Source organism: Primulina huaijiensis, chromosome 2, assembly GCF_012295235.1.
Source record: "Primulina huaijiensis isolate GDHJ02 chromosome 2, ASM1229523v2, whole genome shotgun sequence".
In the NCBI taxonomy this organism is placed as follows: Eukaryota; Viridiplantae; Streptophyta; class Magnoliopsida; order Lamiales; family Gesneriaceae; genus Primulina; species Primulina huaijiensis.
The window spans coordinates 19,059,568-19,087,511 of record NC_133307.1 but is presented as its reverse complement, the minus strand read 5'-3'; the positions used below and the strand labels follow the sequence as shown (position 1 = coordinate 19,087,511).

The window sequence follows — 27,944 nt, the reverse complement described above, 5'->3', positions numbered from 1 at the left end:
TATAATTTAAATATGATTTATTTATTTTTGTATTTTTTATATAATATATATATGATTTTTAAATGCATGCTTTTCGACTTCCTCTGCAGTCTCGCCGGTCTTGCTCTTTCTCTAGATCCCTATCTCATTTCTCATCAGTACTCGGAACGCACGAGTGTTTGCTGCTCCAGATCTCGGAGGTGCCTGCCGTAACGCCGTTGTTTTTGGCTCTCGATTCCCCTATCATTTTCCAGATCCGGAGCTTCGATCTCGAAGCTCTGTGAACTCGCTCATCATGGCGGCCGCTAACGCTCCGATTACCATGAAAGAAGCCCTCACTGTAATTTTTTAACTGATTTTTGTCACAAATGTTTCATTTTTAATCGTTGGCTGCTCATTTGTGTTTTTCCCTATTTTTTGTTGATACTTGGTTGATTCGTGTGCTCATAGTTTGGCGACTTGGAGGAAATTTTGCAATTGTGCCTTTTTATTTGTATTGAGTAGTTAAATTGCTGATCTGTTTATTTTGTTTTGAGTTTTTTGTTGATTTGAGATTGTGGTACTGTGATTGAATGTTTAGCGTTTTGTGGCATGATTGCAGCTGACTAGCATAGGGATCAATCCTCAATTCATTACCTTTACAAATGTGACGATGGAATCTGATAAGTATATTTGTGTTCGTGAGACTTCTCCTCAAAACAGCGTGGTGATTATTGATATGAGCATGCCAAATCAGCCACTGAGGCGGCCTATTACTGCAGATTCTGCGCTTATGAATCCAAATACTAGGATTTTGGCACTGAAAGGTAAATTAATTCTACCGAGCATCTCTAATTAATTTATTGTTCATTGGCTGTATTGTGTATGAGTAATGAACAATCTAAATAAAATAAGATAAATAGTTTAAATACATGGTGATGCATGGTTATCTATTCTGACACGAGAGCATTCTCTTTGGTCCTTGGCGTTTTTGAGAAAACTGCTGGCAAAAAAGGTAAAGGTAATTAAGTCAGATATTTTTGAAAGCTATAGTTCTTTAAGTTAAATCAGGAGATATCCTTAATCTGTAAGCATGGGTAGTATAGGTGAAGTGAGGAGTCTGATTTTTGAAATGATGTAAAGATGATGGCTACTACCTATTTACCTTTAAGCTTGTTCTACCTAATTATTATTTTGAAAATTATTGCTCCCTTAAATCTTATTAGATTATTGGCGTGAGACTTGAGATATGTTTCAATGAATGATAGGACAAGGAAACTGACAATAATCGCTGGAAGTACAGAATCTATGTCAATATCCTAATCCTGGAAATGGCATGAAGATGAACTTCCTTCTAGTTTGGTTATGTTTAAGCATGCTATGCAATCTGATATGTGAAAACTTTACCTTCTGTCTGATAAGATTATTGGGATGAGAATTATCGCCAATTATATTGCTTGAAAACATATTTTGGTGTTTATGAAAATTTAATTTACACTCCCAGATTTGTAAAATTGGACGATATGAATTCACATGTTAAATTTGTTTTACAGCATCATAAATGGAAAATTTTGAAAACTTTTATATCGTTGATCATGTCTTTCTATTATCTTCATCAATTTGATGAAGCTATTTCCTTGATGTAGCTCAACTTCCAGGAACCACTCAAGATCACTTACAAATATTTAACATTGAAGCCAAAGCAAAGATGAAGTCACATCAGATGCCTGAGCAGGTAAGATTTTACAACCAACTGAGCTTATCTATGCTATAGGTGGTTGCAAGTACAAGCTGTCACTTTGTGTATTATGTTAAAAGTCTTCTGCTGTTGGCCAATCTGCATTTGTTGATTTTTGACAGGTTGTGTTTTGGAAATGGATTAGCCCTAAGATGTTGGGTTTGGTGACACAGTCCTCGGTATATCATTGGTCAATTGAAGGTGAGATCTCATTGTTAGGACTGTTACTTACATGATTACATTTCTCGTTTTCGTAAAAGGTCTTATACCGTCTTTTCTTAAAAGTCTCTCGTTCTGAGTAGGTGATTCTGAACCTGTAAAGATGTTCGATAGAACGGCTAACTTAGCAAACAATCAAATCATCAATTATAAATGTGATCCTTCTGAAAAGTGGCTGGTTTTGATTGGCATTGCTCCTGGTTCACCTGAGGTGGGTATTTGCATTTGTTTTCTTTGCTTAGTTGTGTCTTTTAGAATTTTGGTCATCAGTGGTATGGATGTGTTGTGATGTGTAGTTTGTTTTTTCTGCACTTCCTGCAATGTCGTGGCAATATTTTTACGGGTACAAATGGTTATTTTATCTTTTGCCCATAAATGTTCACACTGAAGTATATGCAGCTCACTAATCATCAATTATAAAAGGTTGAAGTAATTTAAAAAAACAAATGTTCTCTGTACTTTTCTAATGTATGACTCAGAGTGGGTCATAACTTCATTCAGCATTTAAAACTTTTCTTGACTCGGAGATAGAGTTGTGTCAAATAATATTGTGCCTCCACGTGTGCACGTAATGCATTTCTGCTACGCTTGTGTGCTTTGATATATCATGATATGTCTACGTTAGAGTTGTCAAGTTTGTGGCGCTGTCCATAGATGACATTCTAATATGTATATGCCACACAACCTATGAATCAGGGATACGGGTACGGGTATCGTATCAAATACGATATGGATACAGCGATTTGACAAATTTTGAAAACATAAGACATGATTGGCTAAGATAAGACAATTACTAAAAAATATATAAATAATATATATATATATATATGTATATAAATTTAGTATGGATAAGATACGGCAATTACTAACAATTATATAAATATTATATATATAAATTTAAAATTAAAAATAAAAAAATTGTAGAGATATAAATATATTGTAGAAATATATATACATATTTATATAAATATATAAAATGTACATCTTCACAGCAGTGATCTAAAAAGAAAAAACAAAAAAAAAATTCAATATTTTTTTGCCGAAACGGGTCCGCGGCGTGTCATCTTTGTTTTCGATTGGTCAACCCTAAAAAATCAACGACACGGATTTTGCCGTATCCGACATGCGGATAGGCGCATCGTATCCGTGTCAGATACTTTAGAATTTATTTAAGGTGTACGTGCAACATAGCACACAACAATTTTAGTGTGGGACCGTTAATTGATGGTACAGTTAATGTGTGACAATGATGGTGACTATTATGAAATGCGAAGAGTTTATCCATCCATTACCATTTCTATGGTCTATAATGTTCAATATGATTCAGAAAATAAGTAGCAGTGGTGTGTTTTCTTGTGTTGATAAACCATTGGCAACTAGTTTACATCTGAGGTTGCTGTTTTTTCATTGAAGTGATTATGATATGAATAATTTGTTGGAGTTTATTTAATAAACAGGGGGTGAGACAATAAAATTTGTAAGGAATGATCACTATGTTAGACTATGTAACATTTGGCTTTTGGGTAGCCCCTACTTTTATTTTTGTATACATGATACAGAATGATAGTTTCTGTTAATGAATTTTGGATCAACAAATTCACGACGATCATTTAAGGCATCATTGTATCATATTGTGCCAAAGTACACTTTGTATTTATCTATTGATCTACTGCTCTTTGAAGTATTGCTTATGCATTGTTTTTGACTTTTTTCATAATCTTATTGGAGTTTTATCTGCTATCGCTATGATTTGGGTCAGTATTATTGTTCTTTATTCCCTTCTTGCTTGCTATTTCGATACTGTTAGACTCTGTTTTTGGTTTTTTCCTGGTACGCCACATGTATAATACGATGTCTTTGAGTGCGTCATTGTTTTTTGGATGTTCTGTTCTTTAGTGTAGAGATATATGTTTTTTGTTGACCTCTTTTCTTTTTGCGTATTTCCCTTGACAAGCATTAGACTGAGATTAAATTCCTTTTTAGCGGCCTCAACTGGTCAAAGGAAGTATGCAGCTGTTTTCTGTCGAACAGCAACGTAGTCAGGCCCTTGAAGCACATGCTGCCTCATTTGCTTCTTTCAGAGTACGTCTCTTTTCTTCAGTTTCTTATGTTTGATTTGCTCTGGAATGAGAAAATCCGTTCTCAACTCTGATATTTTTGGGCAGGTGGCAGGAAATGATAAAGATTCAATTCTTATTTCTTTTGCTACAAAATCTTCAAATTCTGGTCAAATTTCATCAAAGTTGCATGTTATTGAGCTTGGTGCTCAGCCAGGTCGATAGAAGTTTCGTTTGATTTTGATTTTGATAATAATTTAATTTTTCAGTATTATTTCAAAAGCTATTGATTTGGGATATGCTGGACAAGATACTTTTAATTTTGATTTTTTCTGTTTATGCTTATTGGTTGGCTCCGACAATTTTTTTAGGGAAACCTTCATTTACAAAAAAACAAGCAGATCTGTTCTTCCCTCCAGATTTTGCTGACGACTTTCCTGTGGCCATGCAGGTATTCCTTCTTGAAGCAACTTGTTTCTCTCTGCTAGCGAGCCTACCTAGTTGTGTCCACCCTGTAGCTGGTGTCCATTTAATGTGCTTTTCTTCCAATTTTGCAGATATCTCATAAATATAGTCTTATTTACGTGATTACAAAGCTGGGGCTGCTCTTTGTGTACGATTTGGATTCTGCTGCTGCCGTATACAGAAATAGAATCAGTCCAGATCCCATTTTCCTGACGTCAGAAGCTTCATCTCTTGGAGGTTTCTATGCTATTAACAGGCGAGGGCAGGTTTTACTTGCTACAGTAAATGAAGCAACTATTGTGCCGTTTGTCAGTGGCCAGGTATATTCATCATCTTTTGCATGTTTTGAATAATTCATAGTATATTACGGTTTCAAATATCGAGTCTTTAAGGGTTATTTTTAGCTAAACAATCTGGAGCTTGCTGTCAATCTTGCAAAAAGAGGAAACCTTCCTGGTGCCGAGAATTTGGTAAGTTCATTTTGTCCTTGTAATCATGTTTTTTTTTTCCAGACATCACTTGGGGTATAACTGATGAACCTGTGGGATATGATTTCATACCATGGTGGTGGTTCCAATTAGGCCTGGGCTGTTTCCTGATTAACAGCTGGACTTGAATTGTGAAGCATCAAAATTTTCATCCGATTTCTTTTGTTTATGTCATCTTAAGTAACAACAATATTTTGTTTATTTCTTCAAATCGTCCCGTGATTTGCATGCAATTTCTGGAATATTACTCTGAGCTGCCTCACGTAATTTTTCCATAATCTAATTAATCTTTTTTTTGATTGTGGAGCTCTCCTTTTGTTCTGTTGAATATGTTTTTTTTTAATTGAAATATGTAATCTTATGAGAGACAAATAATCTTTGTTTCGCTCTCTTAATACATCTCAGGTTGTCCAACGTTTCCAAGAATTGTTTGCTCAGACAAAGTACAAAGAGGCCGCAGAGCTTGCTGCAGAATCTCCTCAAGGCATCCTTCGGACACCCGACACTGTTGCTAAGTTTCAGGTACATCATCTTTTACATTAGCTACCAAGTATGTTATTTTTCAGTGCTGAAGAAGCAGTGCACAAAAATATTATCCCATGGGTTGCAGCAGGAATGAAATTGAACTGTTATTTATTTTCAACACGTGCTGAGTTTCTTTTGACTTAATGTGTTGTTTTTCAGAGTGTTCCTGTTCAAACTGGGCAGACACCACCATTGCTGCAGTATTTTGGGACGCTGTTAACTAAAGGAAAGCTAAATGTGTTTGAATCTTTGGAGTTATCTCGTCTTGTTGTCAACCAGAACAAGAAGAATCTATTGGAGAACTGGTTGGCTGAAGATAAACTTGAGTGCAGTGAAGAACTTGGAGACCTTGTGAAGGTCAGGTTCTTTTATAAATTTGAAACTTCAACCATTTTCAGATTGTATACTGCTCAGATAATGTGGTTTAAGGTTGCACTATTTATTCTGTAATCCGAAATTGCGTTTTCCTTGTCTTTTTCATAGACTGTTGACAATGACCTCGCACTTAAAATATTTATCAAAGCCAGAGCTACGCCAAAAGTTGTTGCAGCCTTTGCTGAGCGTCGTGAGTTTGACAAAATCTTGATATATTCGAAACAGGTAAGTGATTAGAACTTTTGGATTTTTTGCTCATTTCATTTATCGTAATTTTCCTACTGATATGTTAGATTTCAAAGAATATCTGTTTATCTTGAAACAGGTTGGCTATACACCAGACTACCTGTTCCTTTTGCAAACCATACTCCGGTCAGATCCTCAGGTAGGATTGTATCTGTGTTACCTGACATTTAAATATCTTTGGATAACTTACTCTGTTTCATTATGATCAGAGCGATTTGACATCTAGAAGTATTTATCCTATGATCATGTCTGTCCCTTCAGGGAGCTGTTAATTTTGCACTTATGATGTCTCAAATGGAGGGAGGTTGTCCTGTTGATTACAATACCATTACTGATCTCTTTCTACAGGTCTGAACGCCTTGTATATTTGAAACTTTCTGATTTTTTCTTACCTTCATTCTGGGTGAAGCCTATTTTATGCTTAAATGTTTTATCATTTTGGCGCAGAGGAACATGATTCGTGAAGCAACAGCATTTCTTTTGGATGTACTGAAGCCGAATTTGCCAGAGCATGCATTCCTGCAGACTAAGGTTAATCTGTAACTAAAGCTCTTGCTATTGTAAATCATCATCTATTTTTGTTCATGTTGTTGATGGATGTCATCATGATTTTTCTCTATTATTTCAGGTCCTGGAGATCAACCTCGTGACCTTTCCTAATGTAGCGGATGCTATTTTGGCAAATGGAATGTTTAGTCATTATGATAGACCGCGGATCGCTCAACTTTGTGAAAAAGCTGGCCTTTATGTTCGAGCACTTCAGGTTTAATGTCTCATCATTCAGCATAATTAATTCATTATGCATGTTTAGTTTTCCATTTAATTTAACATTTTATCCGTGCCTGCAGCATTACTCCGAGCTGCCAGATATCAAACGTGTTATTGTCAATACTCATGCAATTGAGCCACAGGTTATAACATCTAGAACTGTTCTGTGTTCATTAATTGGTTGTTAGTGCGTAATGATGTAGTAATTTCAGGCACTCGTGGAGTTCTTTGGGACACTTTCTCCAGAATGGGCACTGGAATGTATGAAAGATCTTCTACTTGTCAATTTGAGGGGAAACCTTCAGATAATTGTTCAGGTAGGAAGCTCAATTAGAAATTTTCCAGAGACAGGAACAAGAAATGTGATTTTTTGTTATTCCAATTTTTATAATTTTAGTATTCTAGTATGCGCTAGATGTATTGTTCGAATGTATATAGGTTGCGAAAGAATACTGTGAACAACTGGGTGTTGAAGTATGTATAAAGCTATTCGAGCAGTTTAAGTCCTATGAAGGATTATATTTCTTCTTGGGGTCGTATTTGAGCTCTAGGTAATTTTTGTAGAATTACTGGATTTCTAATCGCTGTAGGGTATGTTTGTCTTGCTACTTACTTGTTTGTGGAAATATGATTGGTCTTTGGCAGTGAGGATCCTGAGATTCACTTCAAGTACATTGAAGCTGCTGCCAAAACTGGACAAATTAAAGAGGTGGAGCGTGTGACGAGAGAATCAAATTTCTATGATGCTGAAAAGACTAAGAACTTTTTAATGGAAGCAAAACTTCCAGATGCAAGACCACTTATCAATGTCTGTGACCGTTTTGGTTTTGTTCCAGACCTCACACATTACTTATACTCTAACAACATGCTTCGCTACATTGAAGGTTATGTGCAAAAGGTATTATTTTCATTTGAAGTTTTTCTTTTAATCGAGGAATTCATCTTTCGTGCACTTAATAGCGCTTGATTTATGGATAGGTCAATCCTGGAAATGCTCCATTGGTTGTTGGCCAACTCCTAGATGACGAATGTCCTGAGGATTTCATTAAAGGTTTGATCCTTTCTGTCCGCTCTCTGCTTCCAGTTGAGCCTCTTGTGGAAGAGTGTGAGAAAAGGTACCTTCTCTGCTCTCTCGAACTTCACTTTCAGGTAGCTTTTTCCTTCATATCCTTATGTATGGTGCACTGTATGCAGGAATCGCCTCCGCCTACTTACTCAATTTTTGGAACATCTTGTGAGTGAAGGAAGCCAAGATGTGCATGTCCACAATGCTTTAGGTAAAATCATAATTGATAGCAACAACAATCCCGAGCACTTTCTTAACACCAATCCGTACTATGATTCACGTGTTGTGGGCAAGTATTGTGAGAAGCGTGATCCTACCCTTGCTGTCATCGCGTACAGAAGAGGACAATGTGATGATGAACTCATTAATGTGACAAATAAGAACTCTTTGTTCAAGCTGCAAGCCAGGTCCGTAAGTTGTATAGTATTAGTGTATGGTTAGTTTCTTGTTTCCTAGAAGTTAATTCACTGCTTTTGTTATATCAGATATGTGGTTGAAAGAATGGACTCTGATCTCTGGGGAAAAGTTCTAGATCCAGAAAATGAATTCAGAAGGCTGCTCATCGATCAAGTTGTATCAACTGCTTTGCCTGAAAGCAAGAGCCCAGAGCAAGTCTCTGCTGCTGTTAAAGCTTTTATGACAGCTGATCTTCCTCACGAACTAATTGAATTGCTTGAAAAGATTGTTCTTCAAAATTCGGCATTTAGTGGGAACTTTAACCTGCAAAACTTACTTATCTTGACTGCCATCAAGGCAGATCCATCCAGGGTTATGGACTACATTAATAGACTTGATAACTTTGACGGCCCGGCGGTTGGAGAAGTTGCTGTGGAAGCTCAACTATATGAAGAAGCTTTTGCGATTTTTAAGAAGTTTAATTTGAATGTCCAGGCTGTCAATGTTTTACTGGATAACATTCGAGACATTAACCGAGCTGTAGAATTTGCATTCCGTGTTGAAGAAGATGCTGTGTGGAGTCAAGTGGCCAGAGCTCAACTCAGGGAAGGCCTGTTGAGTGATGCAATCGAGTCATTTATACGTGCCGATGATGCCACCCAATTCTTGGAAGTCATCCGAGCTGCAGAGGATGCAGATGTTTATTATGACCTGGTGAAGTACCTTCTCATGGTTAGGCAAAAAACTAAAGAGCCCAAAGTGGACAGTGAGCTCATATATGCATACGCCAAGATTGATAGGCTTGGTGACATTGAAGAATTTATTCTTATGCCGAATGTTGCTAATCTTCCTAATGTTGGTGATCGCTTGTATGATGAAGCTTTGTACGAGGCTGCAAAGATTATTTTCGCCTTTATTTCTAACTGGGGTAAATTGGCAATCACACTTGTGAAGTTGAAGCAATTTCAAGGTGCTGTCGATGCAGCCCGGAAGGCTAATAGCGCCAAGACGTGGAAAGAAGTCTGCTTTGCCTGTGTTGATGCTGAGGAGTTTCGCTTGGCTCAGATATGTGGTCTCAACATCATTGTACAGGTACTTACAGATTCTCAAGTTATTTGTTGTGTATGATTAGCTTCATCACAATGGCATGTCCTATTTCATTATCATAGATTTCTTGACTACAAATATCGCCACATAACTAATTTTGTGATTATTATAGGTTGATGATCTGGAAGAGGTCAGTGAGTTTTATCAAAACAGGGGATGCTTTAATGAGCTTATATCACTTATGGAGAGCGGTTTAGGATTGGAACGAGCCCATATGGGGATCTTCACCGAGTTGGGTGTCCTCTATGCTAGATATCGCCATGGGAAGCTTATGGAGCACATCAAATTATTCTCTACTCGTCTCAATATTCCCAAGCTGATCCGAGCTTGCGATGAACAGCAGCATTGGCAAGAACTGACTTATCTATATGCCCAGTATGACGAATTTGATAATGCGGCAACAACTGTCATGAATCATTCCCCAGAGGCTTGGGAACACATGCAATTCAAAGACATTATTGTCAAAGTTGCCAACGTCGAGCTATATTACAAAGCTGTGCACTTCTATTTGCAAGAGCACCCCGACCTCATCAATGATATCTTGAATGTCCTTGCTCTTCGAATTGATCACACTCGTGTTGTAGACATAATGAGAAAAGTTCGTTCTTCTATTTGATTTTCTTGTTTTCATTGCACCTCTCAATATTTTTTTGGGAAATCTTGGGTGAGATTTCTCAACATATTGTTTTAGTCTATGCAGGCGGGTCATCTGCGTCTTGTTAAGCCTTATATGGTAGCAGTTCAGAGCAATAATGTGTCTGCAGTGAACGAAGCTCTCAATGAGATATATGTCGAGGAAGAGGATTATGATAGACTACGTGAATCAATTGATTTACACGATAATTTCGATCAGATTGGCCTTGCTCAAAAGGTAAATTGTGATGTCTCTTCTTTTATATCCTTCCTTTTGAAGATTAATTTACCCATCACGTTGTCCTTGAGTAGATTGAAAAGCACGAGCTTCTTGAGATGAGGCGTGTTGCTGCTTACATCTACAAGAAAGCCGGCAGGTGGAAGTTATCAATTGCATTGTCCAAGAAAGACAACCTTTACAAAGATGCAATGGAGACAGCATCACAATCGGGTGATCGGGAACTTGCTGAAGAGTTGCTTGTTTACTTCATTGAGCAGGTACAGTTTATCATTATGTTTATGACAGTAAATCTCGGCATGTTAATATCACTTGAATTTGGATGCTTAACTGTTCTATATACCATATAAATCTGTTGCTGTTCTTTGTATGGTTTTGTAGGGTAAGAAGGAGTGCTTTGCATCGTGCCTCTTCGTTTGTTATGATCTGATTCGCCCAGATGTTGCACTTGAGCTTGCATGGATGAATAACATGTTTGACTTTGCCTTTCCATTTCTGTTACAGGTGATTCTCTGTCTTTCTTTCCTTTTGTACCTCCTTGGTTGGGGTGCATGTTTTATTGGGATGCTTGTTGATCCATTTGATCACCTAAAATGTTGAATAGAAAGTTAATTTTATAATTTTTCTTGAGGTCTTGACTGTATTCTTTTGTACACACTTCATATGCAAACATGTAACGCTTGTTCCCTATGTCATAGTTTATCCGTGAATACACTGGCAAAGTTGATGAACTAATTAAGGAGAAGATTGAGGCCTTGAAGGAAGTGAAGGCAAAAGAGAATGAGGAGAAAGATGTTATCTTGCAACAGGTAATCATGTTGTTTTTAAAGTTTTATGCTCCTAAATGATTTGTGGAACGTCCGGTTTTGAAATCATTTCTGACTCAACCTGGGTTGAACTCTTGTGTTTTTTTTCGAGGGGGAGCAGGAATATGTTTTTTTAGCAAGTTGAATTTAATTATATCATGCATTTGGTGTTGATTTTGGGAGCAAGTTTTTATTTGCTTGCTTATGAGTTTGTTTTGATGGCTTTTTTTCTAAAAATTTGGGTACAAGTATTTTTGAACCCAATTGAACGAGAATTGCAATTTCATATAATTTATACATAAGATTTCATTAGCATCACCGTTCCTAATAATGCACCCAACATCTAGACATTTCACATTTGTCGAATTAGAATTTTGCTTCTGATAAATAAATCAAATTTATAAAAATCCCATTTACTGCAGAATTTGTATGCCCAGTTGCTGCCTCTCGCTTTACCGGCTCCACCTATGCCAGGCATGGGAGGTCCCGGAATGGGAAGTGGTTATGGTGCAGCGCCTCCACCAATGGGTGGTATGGGCATGCCTCCTATGCCACCATTTGGCATGCCACCGATGGGGTCTTATTGAAATATTGACGTGTTTCATGGTAGAAGGTTCATGGAAGGTACTCTGTCAATGATACAAGAAAATATTTGGGGTTATTTTCATAAAATTTCTTGTTTGTTTCTCAAGCATTTCAAATTTCCGAAATTTGACTGGCTGCAGGAGTTGGCTGAGTTCGAGTTAGAAAATTATGTGATTCGACAGTCTGTCATAGGTGTGGATATATACAATACATTTGTAATATTCTTTTGTAGTCGAGGTAATTTTTTTGCAGCTATAGGCGGCAAGTTGAACTGGTGAAGGATTTTTTTGCATTTTATAAAAGGTAGTCGAAAAACAAGGCAAGGGATATTTTGTGGGTTTAATATATTTCGATGAGTTCGTTCTAATCTGCTTTTCTAAGAATTCGGGTGAAGTGTTTTTTGAACCTGAAACGAATGAGATTTCTTTTGATAGTTGAGTGTGCTTGTTTTTTTTTTTTTTTTTTTTTTTTTTTTAAATGAAATGAATTCCATGGTAAATAAAATTTGTACATATGCCCCCCTATGAGAAAAACTACCCAGCATACACACCATAGCTGTTAGACAGTGTTAATGTTGGTAGTAATATCACCACAACACTAACACCACCATCAAGCACCACGTACGCAATAGAGCAATAAAACCAACAGAGGTTATAGTGTTATCCTCTGCGCATGAGCACCACCAAGACCATAAACATATACGTTGATACATCGGAGACATTTAACAAATACACGGGGCATACTCCAGAATCCAACATACTTTAAAGGCATACGAAAAACAAAGACGACCGAGCTCATAATATCAAGGATTGCACCGTAATGTAAGTACCTTAATCTTCAAAGAAATACCTGCAATATCTGGTCTTTCATCTTCAAACGAAGTACTATTCCTCAGGTTCCATATATGGTATAAACAACTTGCCAACATTGTTACTCTCATCTTTGCTAGTGTAGAACCACCTCTGTACGCACCTTGTAAGCCCTAAGAACCACACTAACCGAACACATATTCTTCCGCATTCCCAACCAATCGTGCAGATTATTCCAAACACTCGCTGCCACCATACATTCAAAGAATAGATGGTACATAGTTTCATCTGCATTCTTGCAAAGCACACAAGTTTTCTCATTAACTTAATTTCGTATATCACGAGTGAGCAATTTACCATGTGCCAACAACCATAAGACAAATAGGTGCTTAGGAAGGATGCAAGACACACAACTTTGTCTATGACGAATGAGAAATTACCATGTGCCAACATGCATAAGACAAATGGGTGCTTAGGAAATATGCAAGATTTCCAAAAAACTGGTTTCCGTGGCAATTTTCCCCACCTTATTCACAAAGAAATGCTATGCATGTCCAAGATCCTTGTCCCTGCCAAACCAAATTTCCAAACACCGCGCCACATTTACAATGAAGCCTTGTCGAACCACAATGTCATTCCTAATACCAAGCGATTTTACCAATGGAGAATCCTTTATTTCAACTCCAATGCCAAACACTGTCAAAATGACTGTCTCTCTAATCCATTTTATCCAAAGACTGTCTTTTTTCATATGAATTTTTCACAAAGTTTTAGCAATTAACGCATCATTCCACGCTTCTAAATTCTTGATTCCCATCCCAACATCCTCCTTTGGTTTGCATAACATATTCCATGAGATAGGTGGATGTTTTGTTGGCCAAACAAACTTCTGATACAACTTATAATATCATCAATGATATTGGAGGGGAAGGGGAATATCGACAACAAAAAACATTCCACACCTTGAAGAACCGAAAGGACGTGATTGAGCTTAATACACCTTTAATCAAAGTACGTCAAAAACATGTCATTCAATTCATTATTAAAATCCTTAGAGCAGTAGCACACACATGGATAGTCTTCTTTCTGATCCGAAACAATGCATCTCATCAAACCATATGTAGAACACATAACTACAACTCTAACTCGATTATTTCCTAATAATTGTTGCATCTCACAAGTCGTATTAATTGGTTGACCAACAATATCTCGGACTTTAAACTACCGGTGCACAGTACGTTCATTAACTGATAACTGATAGAAATATCAGTTAATCCGTCGTATTTTTTTCTTGATAATGATATAAAAATAAGATAAAGAGATGCAACTATTTTCCAATGGCCGTTTTTTCAAATGGGCGTTACTAATGCGGTTGTGATATTGCCTCAAGGTCTTCAAAGTCAGGGCTAGGTGAAAGGAAACCTTTGAAGTGAGGGGGAGACAATGTGCAAATTAAACAAATCCCTTATATGGCCACAAGAAAGCGTGGAGGCAATGGAACATGAAGTTTGCTCAGATTACGTCACATGCTGGCTTTGCTCAATCATAACATGACCATTATCTGTTTGTGAAACGAGAGAAAGCATTCGTAATTATGTTGATAGTATAGTCATAACAGGGAATCATGAGCTCTCAATCTCAAATCTAAAGAGTTACTTGCACTCAAAGATAAATATCAAAGATTTGGGGACATTGAGATATTTTCAAGGGATTGAGGTAGCTCGTTCGGAAGGATGAAATCTGTTTAAACCAAACAAAATATGCATTGGAACTTATATCTGATGCAAGGCTTGCTGGTGCTAAAGTGAGTGACACACCAAGATGACTTGAAACTTACAACAAAAGATTATGATGATGCTGTTGGACAAGTTGACTTTGCTTGATCCTTTACTGGATGATCTGGGTTCTTACCGTAGTTAATTGAAAGATTGATATACCTTACAATCACAAGCCCCGACATATGTTCCGCGGTGCAATCACCAAGCCATTTCATGCATAATCCCGAAACTTCGCACATGGAGGCAGCTCTGAGAGTGTTAAAATATTTGAAAGCCACGCCTGGACAAGGGATATTGCTTTCCTCACAAAGTTCATTGAAGTTGACGACATTTTATTACTTGGACCAGGGTACTTGTCCTATGACTAGGAGATTAGTCATCAGATACCGTATCAAACTCCGAGATTCTCTAATTTCTTGGAAAACAAAGAAACAAGCCACTGTTTCGAGGTCCTCAGCGGTGGCAGAGTATAGAGCAATGGTGAAGACAACCCGTGAGTTTGGATTGTTGAAATACTAAGAGATGTGGGAGTTTAATTTGAACTACCAGTAGCTTTGCACTGTGATAGCACAACAGTGTTATACATTGAAGCAAACCCACTATAACATGAAAGAATGAAACACACGGAAATAGATTGTCACTTGATTCGAGAAAATATTCGGGATAAGCTCATCAATACTGAACATATATTAAGACCAACAACCTGAAAACTTGTTCACAAAGGATTTGGGCAAGAGCCAACATGAATATTCATTATCCAAGCTTGGGATGTTCCATTTATTCTAAGCTTGAGGGGTAGTCTTAAATCGGTGTTGTAAATAAATAAGAAGCTTGTTTACTTCATTTCAAGTAACATAGTCGTATATAAATAGGTAATTAGTTGCTTGTACAGATTATTTCTCATATTCTCAGAAAAAGAATGATCTTTCATTCCCAATCGCACTTTTTCGTTTGCTCTTCGATTCCTTTAACAACTCCATATGCTGATTCGTTAGTTGAGATTCTGATCCAAGAGCACTACCAAAGTGTTTCGAAGGGGGATTATCTTGATTTTTAAAATCAACAGATTTTCCTCTTACCATAAGTTTCATTCTTGTCAGTATTGACATGTAGAACGAGACTCCATCTTTAATCTCGTCCAACTAATAAGTTCTTAAGAGATCTATCGAACTGTGGAGTGAATGATTTGATTAATATCGATCTCCCATCAGGCTCTTCTTTTATATTTAAACAATAAGCCGAGTTATCTCTTGTTTCAATTTTCAAGTCAACACCACACTCTCTTAGTTATTATGGCTAAAGTAGGCGTAACATTGCAAACTTCTCCAATAGCTGGGAGAGATATTTCTCTTAAGGGATCATTAACTCATTTAGCATGGAAATTTCATTTCCCTCTCAACTGACACTCTTATCTTACTCTTTTCCAAGGAATATAATATCATTCTTATTAGACAACAATATCCAAAAACTGTTGTTTTTGAAAAAAAAAAAAAAAACTCTGAACATTTTAAGAAAACCGATGTCTTTAACCAAAAAATAAGCTAAAAGACAATGATTTTTAGAAAACCGTTGTCTTCGACTTAAAAATACACATAAATTTAGCGAAAGTTATCTAATTCCTTCGCAATTTGGTCCTTATTTTGTAGTAGCGCTTGTTCCTTCTTCAACTGTCCCACGTGCCATCTTCTTGGCAATTAATTTTCTTATTTCGTTTATGATGATGATGGTGATGAACTTCTTATCGATGTTCATATTACATGTCTTGAGATTGTGACGGCTATCAAACATGAGCATCACAAGCATCATGTTCTACGCATAGTCGTTAAAAATACGAATCCAATCAAGAATTGTCGTTCTGACCTCAAGAGAGGCTATGAAATTTTATACCAATGTTTTGATTGTGATTTCATCATCGACAATAGTTGTGCTTTTCTACTAGGAAAGATCAAGCATGAATACGATTCACGTCCTCTTGGCCTAATTATCACTGGTATCACCAATTTGGATGACAACTATTTTTGTGAGTTTTGCAAGGAACAAATCAACAAAAGGTTATGGTACTATCTCGAAAGTCAAGTTCAGGAATTACTTCATTTAGTTCGAATGCTCGACTTCGGAAACCAGAGCTACGGGTATAGTGAAGAAATTGCAGAGGGCTTTGTAGATGAGATGGCTTTTCATTGCTCAAGTGTGATTTTTGGATGCACTTTAAATGTGGGTGAGGAATGTAGTGGCTCCAACAGTGTGGATCATGAACCGACAAGCTTCCCCATGTTGGCTTAGACTGGACTTGGTGACGTGTTCTATCAATACTTTTGTTGAGTATAAAGTGACCACCTTTTCATCTATAAAATCGTTACTTTTCTCATTTTTATTCCTTCTCGATAGAGTGTTAACATAGCTTCAACCAATGCTTACACAAACAAACATTAGTGACATGACGTTAGATATTGCTTATGTATCTAGCACCATGCTCTCACCCTGTCGAAAATTAACTGAAAGAAAAAAAAACCAACTTATTTTACAAAGAATACACATACTAATGATTTTTTCCTATTAACCATTGAGTGCAATCTTTTTTGTGGTTGATTTCAGCCCAATCTTCAAGAGTACTAGTAACCTACACTACACTGCCTAAGAAGTATGAAACTGACAACGTAGTACATAAAGCATTAGCCAAACTCGACTCTTGAGCCTCACAAGTCTCTGTTCTGCATAAATACTAACATCCATCGCCCAAATCAACAATTCCAGCTCAAAAGAACCTAACAATACTTACAGGTCTAAAATCAAGAGTCGCATAGATAAAGTACACATGAAAACTATCACTTTGCAAATGTGGTCCTTGATGAGTTTCTCTTAACAAATTACATCAACCCAGAAAATTGGCAACTAAATCTAGACTATCTAGAGCTATAGCCATGTCATATGTGGTTGTAAAAAAGCAACCTCGCATGCATGAAATACAAAGGATGTCATCGAAGGGGTTGGGGATTACCAAGGGAGAAAGGCTACACAGAGGCAATTATCAATATTTCGTGTATTCACGTGTTTGATCAGCAACCGTCTCCCAGACGCTGGCTATCTTTTCCGCATATCCAGCCTATTATCAATTTCATAACAAGAAAACAAAAGTTGCAGCACAGAAGTAGAGGAATCGAAGCGTACATATAACGAGAACACGCATAGGCATTGATAAATGGTGTCACAGAGCACTACGGGAGCATGTTTCTGATTCAATGAAATGCAACCAAAATCTATCCGGTCCAGGAATGAAACTAGGAAAACTGGAGAAACAGAACTTTTTCAAGATTGTTCAAGCTCCTTAGAAACTAGTGATATTAGTTCAAAAGGATGGAGGGTCATGATATGACATTTAGTACATTAAAGATTTTACTAAGAGATAACATGATTTTTTTTGGTTTGAAAAGCATAAAAAAGTAATCTTTTTTCCCTAAAAATATTGCTACAAAGCCGTACATAATCCAACCATGATTTTAAAATCGACAACTCCGACCCTAATAGAAGATGGAAGCATGACCAATCCATTAGGAGATAATTCTATTCTGGTTCCATTAGTTAACAATTATTTTACAACCAACACACTGTTATTATTCACCAACCCCTTGATACATTTTCTGACTTCAAATATCTTTGCCATTTAGGAACCCGAAACATCTTTCTTTCTACTCTGAACTGTCCGTTTATACTGACTTTAATGTCTACTTTTAATTTGAACGGTCTAGAAAAAATAAAGATGCCTGCGAGTCCAGTAATTATATTACAAGCTGTTGATTGTAAAAAAAATTAAAACAAGGCTTGAGCTTATTGTCTGGGTTAAACTGTCTATTTGTACTTGGGCTTTCAAGAACTTTGGAGAGGTATATGGTTTCAGCTTCAATTTCTTGTTTTTTAGGACTAATCTTATCACAAGTCCTCGATTTCTCTGATTTTCGAACCAAAAGTATCCGCTCTCATGTTACAGTTGGTTCCAACCGAACCCGGTATAAACAATAATCAGGAGAAAACAAAATACCTGATTAACAATGAATCCTTTAAGCATGCTCAAGAAATCATCATGCCTCTCTTTGTCCAGTCTGTCAAACTCATTTTTATTGTTTTCCTGTATGTATTGCCAGTGTTCATTAGTTTAGTGGATGAATACAAACTTTATAGAATGTGAAATTTTTCTGTCGTTCAACTAAACCTTAGCAATTCTCAAATTAACAAATAAAAAACAATGAGTATATAAATTTCTTTTCTGGAGTATTCAGCTGTTTGGTGACTTGGTCATCAAGAAATAAAACAATCAAAAACATAATTACTGAATCATAGACTGCAGGAGCTTGAACAGTAATATTACAGTCGGGAAGTGCATATAAATCAAAAGGCCAGACCAGAACATCAGAGTAATCAAAGATGCAACAAATTGCAATTATTCTGAAAGTATCTAATTTAACCAGATAACAAAGTGGGAATCTTCACACACAAATGAATTGTTATCACCAGGCATAGTGGAGCAGCGGAATCATTTATAACAAACTTAAATGCCATTTCATTTTCTCCGCTAACTTGAACAACAGATCGAGGATTTCAACTGTTTCCAAACCATGCTGCAAGTTTTACGTATTGGATCAATTTTATCTATTTTTGGTCAAGGAATAATGGTGTCTTTATCAGCTTTTACTAATTCAATGTAAAATGAGCAACTTGGTACACATACACATGACAGCGTGTACAATGGTGTGATGAAGTTGATAACTTTACGAGTAACTTCATCTCATGTTAATCTCAGCATTGGTAACTTCATCTTATTTTCTTTCAGTGATGAGATGATGTTGCATGACGTTGAAATATTAATTTTTTATTACATTTAAAATTGTAGCATGATTTAAAAAAAAAATTACAATTGCACACAAATTAGTTTAAAAATTCACACGTAATTTTAAAAAAACATAACATAAAAAAATAAAAACACATAATTTAAAAAAATACACATAATAAAAAATGACACATTATTAAAAAGTGGACGAATTTCACTATTCATCTCCATGTAAACTATAAAATCTTCTATCATAAGAAATATTGAAGATTGTGTTAGAGAGATTGGAGATTGTGTGAGTGAGGTTGTATGAACAAATTGGAGATTGTGTGTAACATGAAAAGAAAATGGGGGTTTATTTATAGACAAATGATTGGATTTTGTAAGATATAGTTGTTGGGCTTTTTTTATATTTTTCCTTATTTATTATTTAATTTTTGGACTTTTTTACAATTTATTTGGATTTGTTTCCAGTAAAAAAATCATTTTTTAAAAGTTAAATCATGGCTGAGATGATCATGGCTTATTTCAAACCGTCAAATCGTCTCAAATTTATTTATTTTTTTTGGTTTTTTAAAAAAAATTCAAAAATTAATACACGGCTTATGGCCATTTGATATTTTTAAAAAAAATTGGGATCCGCATGCGGAAACATCCACGTGTGAGGTCCTCTCCCTTTGGAGGGGCGAGGAAACTACTCGGGCGCTCATCGGGCAAGCTCTAAGTGGAAAATTTTCAATTAGCCTAAAGGGTTAAAAGCTCAAAGATAAACTTTTAAGAGGCATACTAACAAAAAAAACAATCTATTAGTTTCTCCTCATGTCTAGCAGAGCTAGAGACCATACCTTTATTCGTTCATATTCCCTGACAGCACAATTTTTACCAGCCTCAGTTACTCTCACAGTCAATCGTAACTCTTCAATTTTCTGCATCCTTGATCTATCACCACCAAATATTTTGGATGACACTGCTTCAAGCTTTTCAATTCTTGAGTTTAATGATGATAAGTCTGACAAAAGGGTCTGTAAAGTGAGCAGAGCACTAGATCTGTCGGAAAATGCATTGTTTACAGCTAGCACCAGCCCAAGATATTCGTGAAGTTTATCCTGAATTAGACAAAAGATCCTGAGAGACTAACATTTGATGATGGGAGAAAAAAAAATTACTTTTGGCTGAAACCCTCTACTTTTGAAGAAACAATGGACTCAATCTCGAGATGCTATTTAAGGAGAACCAAGCTCTTTGCTACTTGATCCTACAAATATTGCTAAAAAACGTTTACTTAAATATGAAACAAATGAAGTGTAAATGAAGATTCAATATTATCATGTAACTTCCTACAACTACAACAAAGTAAAATAACCACAAATGGAAGGATTATAATGTGCTTAAAAATTACAAGTATAAAACATAGCATGTCATTCATTAAAATTCCAAGTTCAATAATCAAGGGGAATCCAACTGATTTACCAAATGCTTAACGGTTTGAGAATTTAATTCCCGGTACAGTCTGCTAGCTTTCACAGCTGCAGTTGCCACATTTTTCATGTCGGCAGCGCGTGTTCTTTGGCAGTCATATATAGCTTCCTCTGTTTCAAACTTTGTCAATTTGACAAAAGCCAGACCCAGTTGACCCATTGTCTCACTAATCTCTTGCTGAGCATTGACAAGAGATTCAGCCTGTAAATAAAACAGAGACCATGTGATTACAAACCGAAGAACTCCGACCACGAGTTTTGCAAAAACAATTCATGACAAAAGCGTTCAGTAATACACGTATTCTCAGTTCTCATTTCCCATCATGTGAGTCTTCTGCTAGCAAACCAAGCACAATTTCAAACACTTCCACTTATATCAATAAAGACTATAGTTACATTACAGAGGAAACATTGCATTGACAGGTTCAAAGAACTTGTTTTAATATTTAAAATTTTACTAAATGACATATCATATTCAAATAACAGAACCTAGAACAATCAAAAAAATTTAGCAATTAATAAATCTTCCAAGATGTAATACGCAGCATAAATGTTCACATTCTTGAAATCAACATATATTTTTTAAGGCAATGTGCCTCATGGGAATATTATAATAGTTTAAAAAGGTAAAGTCCTCATCCATTTGGTTTGAATTTTCACTCCACTAAGAAACTTCTCCATAATCAAGAACTTGCCCGCCAAAATACAATTTCCGACATGAAATAACAAGCAAAATGGTAACAGCTACTATCATATTTAAATTTCACAAGTTATGAAGAAAATTGTGTATTCATTCAGACCAATCATGTGATGACCCAAATCCTTATTGTCAATGAAATACTAATTAAGAGATAATTAAAGAGTTGTTAATTAAGTATTATTAAGGAATTGATAATTCGGGATCAACCTGTTGGGATCCACCGAATTTAAAATGAAAAACTCAATCTACTTCAGATTACTTTATCCCGAGAAATCCAATTAAACAAATGAGATTCTGACACGTGAGATTGATTCGGATTTTCTGAACTAGTCCGGATGCAGCCTATAAATGGAAGCTTATTTCTTTTGTTTCCTTCACCGCTTCTTTCAGAAAGAATTCTAGCCATATACCTTGGTTTTCTAGTCAGTTTCTAGGGCACTTTGGTGTCGGGAAGTTTCGGAGTTGGTGTCGACTCGAGGAGGGGTCGGTGAACTGAGATCGAGACATCATCAGTAGGCTGACGACGGACGCAGGTATAATCCTAAAGCATTAAATAGTGATTTAAAAATCATTAGGGAGAACCTTGTAGCATGTTTGGTAATTCAGGATCTGGTTTATTAGTGATTTCATTATGTTGGTATTGTCTAGGCTCAAACGAGTAAGCTTTCTATCAGATAATTTTAGTGAGGTATGTGATGTACTGACTGAGATATCCAAGCGTAGTATACACACTTATATGTTGCATATTTATTTGTTGCATGATACATGTTTTACTGTTTTGGCATATTATGTATGACATATCATGTTGAGCCTGATATCTTTTGAGATATACCTCATTTGTTGGGGCCGCTCAATCTTATTCTGTATTGTGGACGATGGGCATCGAGAGCTACAGTGTCCGACGGGACCCGCGGGCTCTGATGACCTGGACATTGAAAGTCCACGTCTTCATGATTAGTGTGGGAGCCAAAACATGCCTAGGACAGATCAGAGACTACACACTTTGGCGCCTCTAGACTGAGCATGAGATTCTTGGCTTGATCCTTGATAGCCGAGCATGTTGCATTTCGCATACATCATATCAGTTTGTATACTCGTACATTCTCATATTGGGCGATTGTCGCTCACGTCCTTGTTTTCATCTTAGGCACCCCATTCCACGGAACATGTCTTAAGTCGGACGGTTCGAACGGCCAGGGCAGTAGCTAGAGCAATTCGATTTTCGTTAGCAATCTAGTGGAGGTTTTGTTTGGATTATCGCATTCTCGTGCAGTATTATGTTTTCGATATGGTTGTTTTAATGTTTAAAACTGCTGTTATTATTCTGTTTTCGTTTGGATTGTAAGATGATTAAGTTATTTGGTTTCTTCCGCTGTAATAATTGTTGTTATTAAGTTTTAAATTTTACATGTTTATTAGTCTGTTACTAGTGGCTCGGGTAAAGGAGCTACAAATCATCATGGTATCAACATACCAGTATTCTAAAAAGAACTGCCTCGGCGATCCTAGGCGGTTCCTAGGCACTGGAAAGTCGCTCCCCCGAAAACCACCATCCCCCCACATATTTTAATGTAATATATAAAAATTTATAAATTTTTAATTTTTTTAAAAAAATTATTAGACATATTTTTCAATCAATTTGTATCATATAAAGAGGAAGAATTTGCCATCGATTTTGAGTTTGGATCCGATGTACGGAGATAAAAAATAAAAATTAAATATTTAGGCAAAAAATAAAAACCGCTTTGGCACCCGCCGCCTAGGAGGCCCCATTGCCTATCACTTTTTAGAGCACTGACATTACCCAGTAAAACTCATGGAACTTTCCAACAAAGTGCCCTCCCATTGCTTTAGAGATGGATAATTTTGAACTTGGCAAAACAAATCGAAAACATGGTTCTACCTAATTCAGAAACAGCTATTTCTGAAAATCATGGTGAATCCATATTTACTAGCATATATTTGTTGTTTTCCAGTCATGAGACAAATCAGTCACTTTGGTGTTAACCAACTGGTTATTCAAAGCTCCACCACCAATCACCATGAACAAAAATTTACATAATTAGTATACAAAAAGATGCCTACATTTAAGAAGTAACAATCTTGGATACTAGCAAATCACAAAATCAAAGATTACAAGAATGTAAACTGCTGAGACACACTACTGAGCTGTTTCTCATGTGTTAAAGTTGTTCAAAACATCAACATTAACCATAGATTATAATTTTCATGATTTAAAAACAAAAAAGATGGCGACGTTTATCAAGTAGTAACAACTGCAAAATCAAAGAGGGCAGTAATGTAACCTGCTGAGACACACTACTGAGCTGGTACTCAAAGCCCTGCAACTTCTCTTTCCTTTCTAAAAAATACTTGTCCTCCTCTATGACCGCAGGCTTTGCCCCTCCCCATTCATTAGCCACAGACTGCCTTAGCTCCTTGAAAATCCTCAGCAAATCCCTCCCTCCCTTGGCAGGCTGCGCCACCTCACTCACATCCGCTCCCCCAACCCCACTTTCCCCACCAAGCAACTGCTTCGGAAGCCTCACCGCTCCATCCAACATCCTTGATGCCACATCCGTAGTCCTCGTCAATGGCATTTTCCCATGAGACTCCAAAAACACCCGTAATTCCTCACTCTTTCTGAGAACTGGATGGGCAGCGAGCTGCCTCAGATACTTCTCCAATGCAGTACGTCTCTGCTCAACGAACTCGGTCTTCTGCATCACCTGACCCTCAACAACACTCTTATCCGGTCTTACTGGTATAAAAAGCCCACGGTAACTCTCGGCTAACCTATCCGATAAGGCAACAATATCTCTAAACCTCCTTCTAACATTAAACTCCGTCCCATTAAACTCTGGTAAATTTGTAAAGGTCGTAATCAAGTACGAAAAATACGAACTTCCTCCAGGTACCAACGACCCAGATACCTCCTGCTCCTTCAATGGATCCGAAACAGAGATTCGAAGGAAATCAGATGAAAAAGAACGCGATTCCAACCCAGCGTGATCGTGATCGTGCCCGTTGATATCAGAAGAATCCACCTGATGATCCGAGTCAAAGGACCGAAAAACAGCTTCCGCATAAGAAGGGGGCTCGAGTATGGAGTTGTGGCTAGGGATTGGCGTCTGTTTCTCCTGGGGAGATCGCAAATCACCAGCATCATCAGTTGGAATCTCCACGAACTGCGAAGATGCAAAGAGAGGGTCTTCGAAAAATGGTTTTGAGCCATTGGATGACGATGAAGGATCATCGTTTATGGTTAAAGACTCCATATGCTCCATCATTATGCCCTAGGTACTCTCAATTGGAGGTCTTTAGCTTAAAGATAAAGATCGACAGAGTAAATGAGTAATTTATCCCAAATTGGACTGAAGATTGTGAAATTATCAGATACAGTAACTCCAACTACTATGATACTGGGTGACAGAGAGTAGAGAAATAAGGGAGATTTTATTCGCGGCGGCGGAGAGGCGAAGGCAGGAGGACTGCCGATGCGGCCGGCGATATATATTATCATACAAAAAATTGGGGAAAATTAGTAAAAAGGGAGTCTATTGTGTTTTTTTTGAAAAAAACGATTCATTGTTAAAATTACTTTTATGTCCCTACGTTTTAAGTTTAAATTGTTTAAACACACCTTTTTTAGCTAATTATCCNGTTTTAAGTTTAAATTGTTTAAACACACCCTTTTTAGCTAATTATCACAGATTATACATTTATAGCATCTTTTCGAAAGAAATTTAAAAAACCTCCGACCGTTCCTGTAAAACCCTCGAAAAACCCTTCCCTTCAAGGCGACGCTTACTCAATCGAAGGAATGGCAAACGAAAATGTGGTAAGATTCGCGTTTATTTCGATTTTTTGCTTCTGTGTTTTTTTCCATTTTCGTGCTTTATGTATGCTGTGTGCGTGTGACTGGGCGTTTGTTTTTTTACTTTGATGGTCGACGATGAGAGGTCTACCATAACGTATGATCGACCTCACATGGTCGACCATGAAAGTCAAAAAGACAATATCTTATGGTCGACCATGTGAGGTCGGCCATACGTTATGGTCGACAATAGATTATGGTCGACCATACCATAACCTATGGACGACCATAATCTATTGTCGACCATAGGTTATGGTCGACCATAACCTATGGTCGACCATAACCTATGGTCGACAATAGATTATGGTCGACCATACCATAACCTATGGTCGACCATAATCTATTGTCGACCATAGGTTATGGTCGACCATAGGTTATGGTCGACCATAACCTATGGTCGACAATAATGGCTATGGTCGACAATTTGTGGTCGACCAATATTTCCGTAACTGTACTAATTTTTTTTGTGTCACAGGTTTATTTGTCGAGGAAACTTGGCAGAGATGCAGTATTTCGATACAAATTGACAATTCAATCGAGATACAAAGAGGTTTCTGAGAAAATTCATCGCTATTTGAACAACGACGAGAGAACCCATTTTTTCGAGCAGTCGGCTTTTGGTAATTTGGTTAGGTATTATAGAGATTTTAACATTTCCAGTCAAATTATATGGTATTTAATGAGTAATCAGATTGTTGATAGTAGTAGTGATGATTTGTGGATGGTGGTGCGCAAAAGGCCGGTTAGATTTTCTTTGTTAGAATATTGTTTAATAACGGGTCTCGATTGCGCTATAGAGCCCGAAGATTTATCAGATAGAGATGTATTTGGCACAACACACTTTCCCGGTAAGTCTGAGATTGCTTTGAGTGATTTGGAGGGAAAGATTAATGTCGAAGAGCATAATGAGAATGGTATAGATGTGGAGAAGATAAAGATGGCTAGTCTATACTGTTGTTGTGCCGGATTTGGGGAGGCGACGAGGAAAAAGACGATGAAGATCGACCCTAAATTTTGGAGGCTTGTAGATGATTTGGATAGGTTCAACCATTATCCCTGAGGTAGAGTAGCCTATCGGGATGCTGTCCGATGTTTGAAGAAGGACCTTTTAGGGCGATATAATTATCTCACCGAGGCACAAGGTCGGAAAGAAGTTGACGGCAGCTTCCTTGTCGGCGGTTTTGTTCANAATAATTGTGGACATTAATTTTAATTAATATGATATGTTATTAATTATATGCAGGATTGTCTTGGATTTTTGACTCCTACTCCTGAAGAGCTAGTTTCACCTTATTACACGACAGGGCTTTTTGTTGATTCTGTGCCTGATGCGGTCATCACTCGGGTGCTCGAGCTCTGGAGGCAAGGTGAAACAGTCATATGTAGCGAGCACCTTTTAGAGTCTCCCTCAGTCCAGCACACGCCTTCTGCACATTCAAGTCCTGTTTTTTCCGGCAACTTTTATGGTGATATGAGTAGATCAGTCCAGCACACGCTTTCTGCAAATGCATCTCAGGACGTTTCCGGCACCCGTTCTGGTGATCTCAATAGATCCAACTCTAGCACCATTTCTCCTATGCGTACGGGTCCTAGAGTCCACTTTGGACTCAATCCTTCCCGCCACCCGTCACCTTTGGAGCATCGTTTCGAGAGGCGGTTGACTGCCTTGGAGGATTCCGTTGCGTCTATGCATGTTAAGATGTCAGCAGAATTTATTGAGACCAGGGCGTGTATCTGGAATATAAATATGGCTTTAGATGACTTGAAAGCGAGTTTTAATCTTGGTCTCGATGGGTTGAGATCGAGTTCGACTGAACAGATCAGATCTTGTTTTGCTGAGATGAGGTCTAACATGCCAGTGCATCAGGACAAAGATTATAGCATAGCCTATAACAGAGGGTGGAAGAGGAAATCATCCGAGGTNGTCATTATTATTTTAATTTGTTTAATTTACGTTGTTAGGTGTGGATGATAATCTGGCTAGGGAAATTGGCAGTAGTAGCCAAACACAACATATATTTGAGCCTAACCTTTCAGTCATTACAGAGGAGTCCTCAGAAGGTGAGCTAATGCACTTTTTTGATTTTATATTTATGTACAGTTTATTTAACAATAAACTTTTTTTTTAGATATTCAAGCGACTCCGGATGCGCGTAATCCAGTTGGCGAGGCGACCACGTCGAGTGGTTATTACACTGCACCTTATCTATTCATATTTGCATTGAAGTTGTTATTATTTTAATTTGTTTAATGTACGCTGTTAGGTGTGGATGATAATCTGGCTACCCAACAGATATTCGAGCCTATCCTTCCAGGCATTACAGAGGAGTCCTTGGAAGGTAAGGTAAGACACTTTTTTGATTTTATATTTATGTATAGTATATTAAACAATATATTTTTTTGTTGTCAGATATTCAAGTGACTCCCGATGCGCGTATGTCAGGTCGCGAGGCGACCACGTCGAGAGGTTATTACACTACACCTTGTCTATTCATATTTTCATTAAAGTTGTTTTAATCGATCTATTTATGCAGTGAGGCCACTTGCGGAGACCGTGACACTGAAAGTAAACACCTCGCTGGCGCGCGTTCGGGCATCGATGCTCGACCGTTCGCCAAGTATGATACGAGGTTTTTATGCTGAATATGAAAAGTCGTACTACGGGCCCATGGAGATCGCAAACTCGCGTGTCACTTTCTCTGTAAGCATTTACAATGCTTTTAAATTTGTTAGAGAACTTATTTTAAAACATTGAAAAACTTTTTTTTTGTTGTATTCAGCACTTCGGCGAAGCTCTCCGTGGATTGCTT

At 37.2% G+C, this 27,944-nt stretch overlaps 2 protein-coding genes across 2 annotated transcripts; one reads left to right on the top strand and one right to left on the bottom strand.

Annotated features, from left to right (window-relative positions):
* The first annotated feature begins 74 nt into the window (after window positions 1-74).
* On the top strand, window positions 75-12,103 carry LOC140967890 (clathrin heavy chain 1-like). The gene is made up of 30 exons (XM_073428663.1): window positions 75-319; window positions 581-785; window positions 1,605-1,693; window positions 1,819-1,897; window positions 1,999-2,126; window positions 3,899-3,997; window positions 4,081-4,189; window positions 4,344-4,423; window positions 4,530-4,757; window positions 4,842-4,907; window positions 5,331-5,447; window positions 5,610-5,807; window positions 5,934-6,050; window positions 6,151-6,210; window positions 6,333-6,419; window positions 6,519-6,602; window positions 6,700-6,834; window positions 6,920-6,982; window positions 7,052-7,156; window positions 7,278-7,390; window positions 7,485-7,737; window positions 7,818-7,954; window positions 8,034-8,312; window positions 8,391-9,393; window positions 9,521-10,006; window positions 10,109-10,279; window positions 10,354-10,539; window positions 10,661-10,783; window positions 10,978-11,088; window positions 11,508-12,103. The coding sequence occupies exons 1-30, from the start codon at window positions 275-277 to the stop codon at window positions 11,670-11,672; spliced, it is 5,121 nt and encodes a 1,706-aa protein (XP_073284764.1). The 5' UTR covers window positions 75-274; the 3' UTR covers window positions 11,673-12,103.
* A 4,938-nt stretch (window positions 12,104-17,041) lies between these two features.
* Window positions 17,042-24,794, bottom strand: LOC140967879 (sorting nexin 2B-like). Its single transcript, XM_073428653.1, has 5 exons — window positions 23,564-24,794; window positions 20,550-20,759; window positions 19,925-20,185; window positions 18,294-18,380; window positions 17,042-17,360 (listed from the first exon to the last, which is right to left on the bottom strand). The coding sequence occupies exons 1-5, from the start codon at window positions 24,545-24,547 to the stop codon at window positions 17,286-17,288; spliced, it is 1,617 nt and encodes a 538-aa protein (XP_073284754.1). The 5' UTR covers window positions 24,548-24,794; the 3' UTR covers window positions 17,042-17,285.
* Between the last annotated feature and the right edge of the window lie 3,150 nt (window positions 24,795-27,944).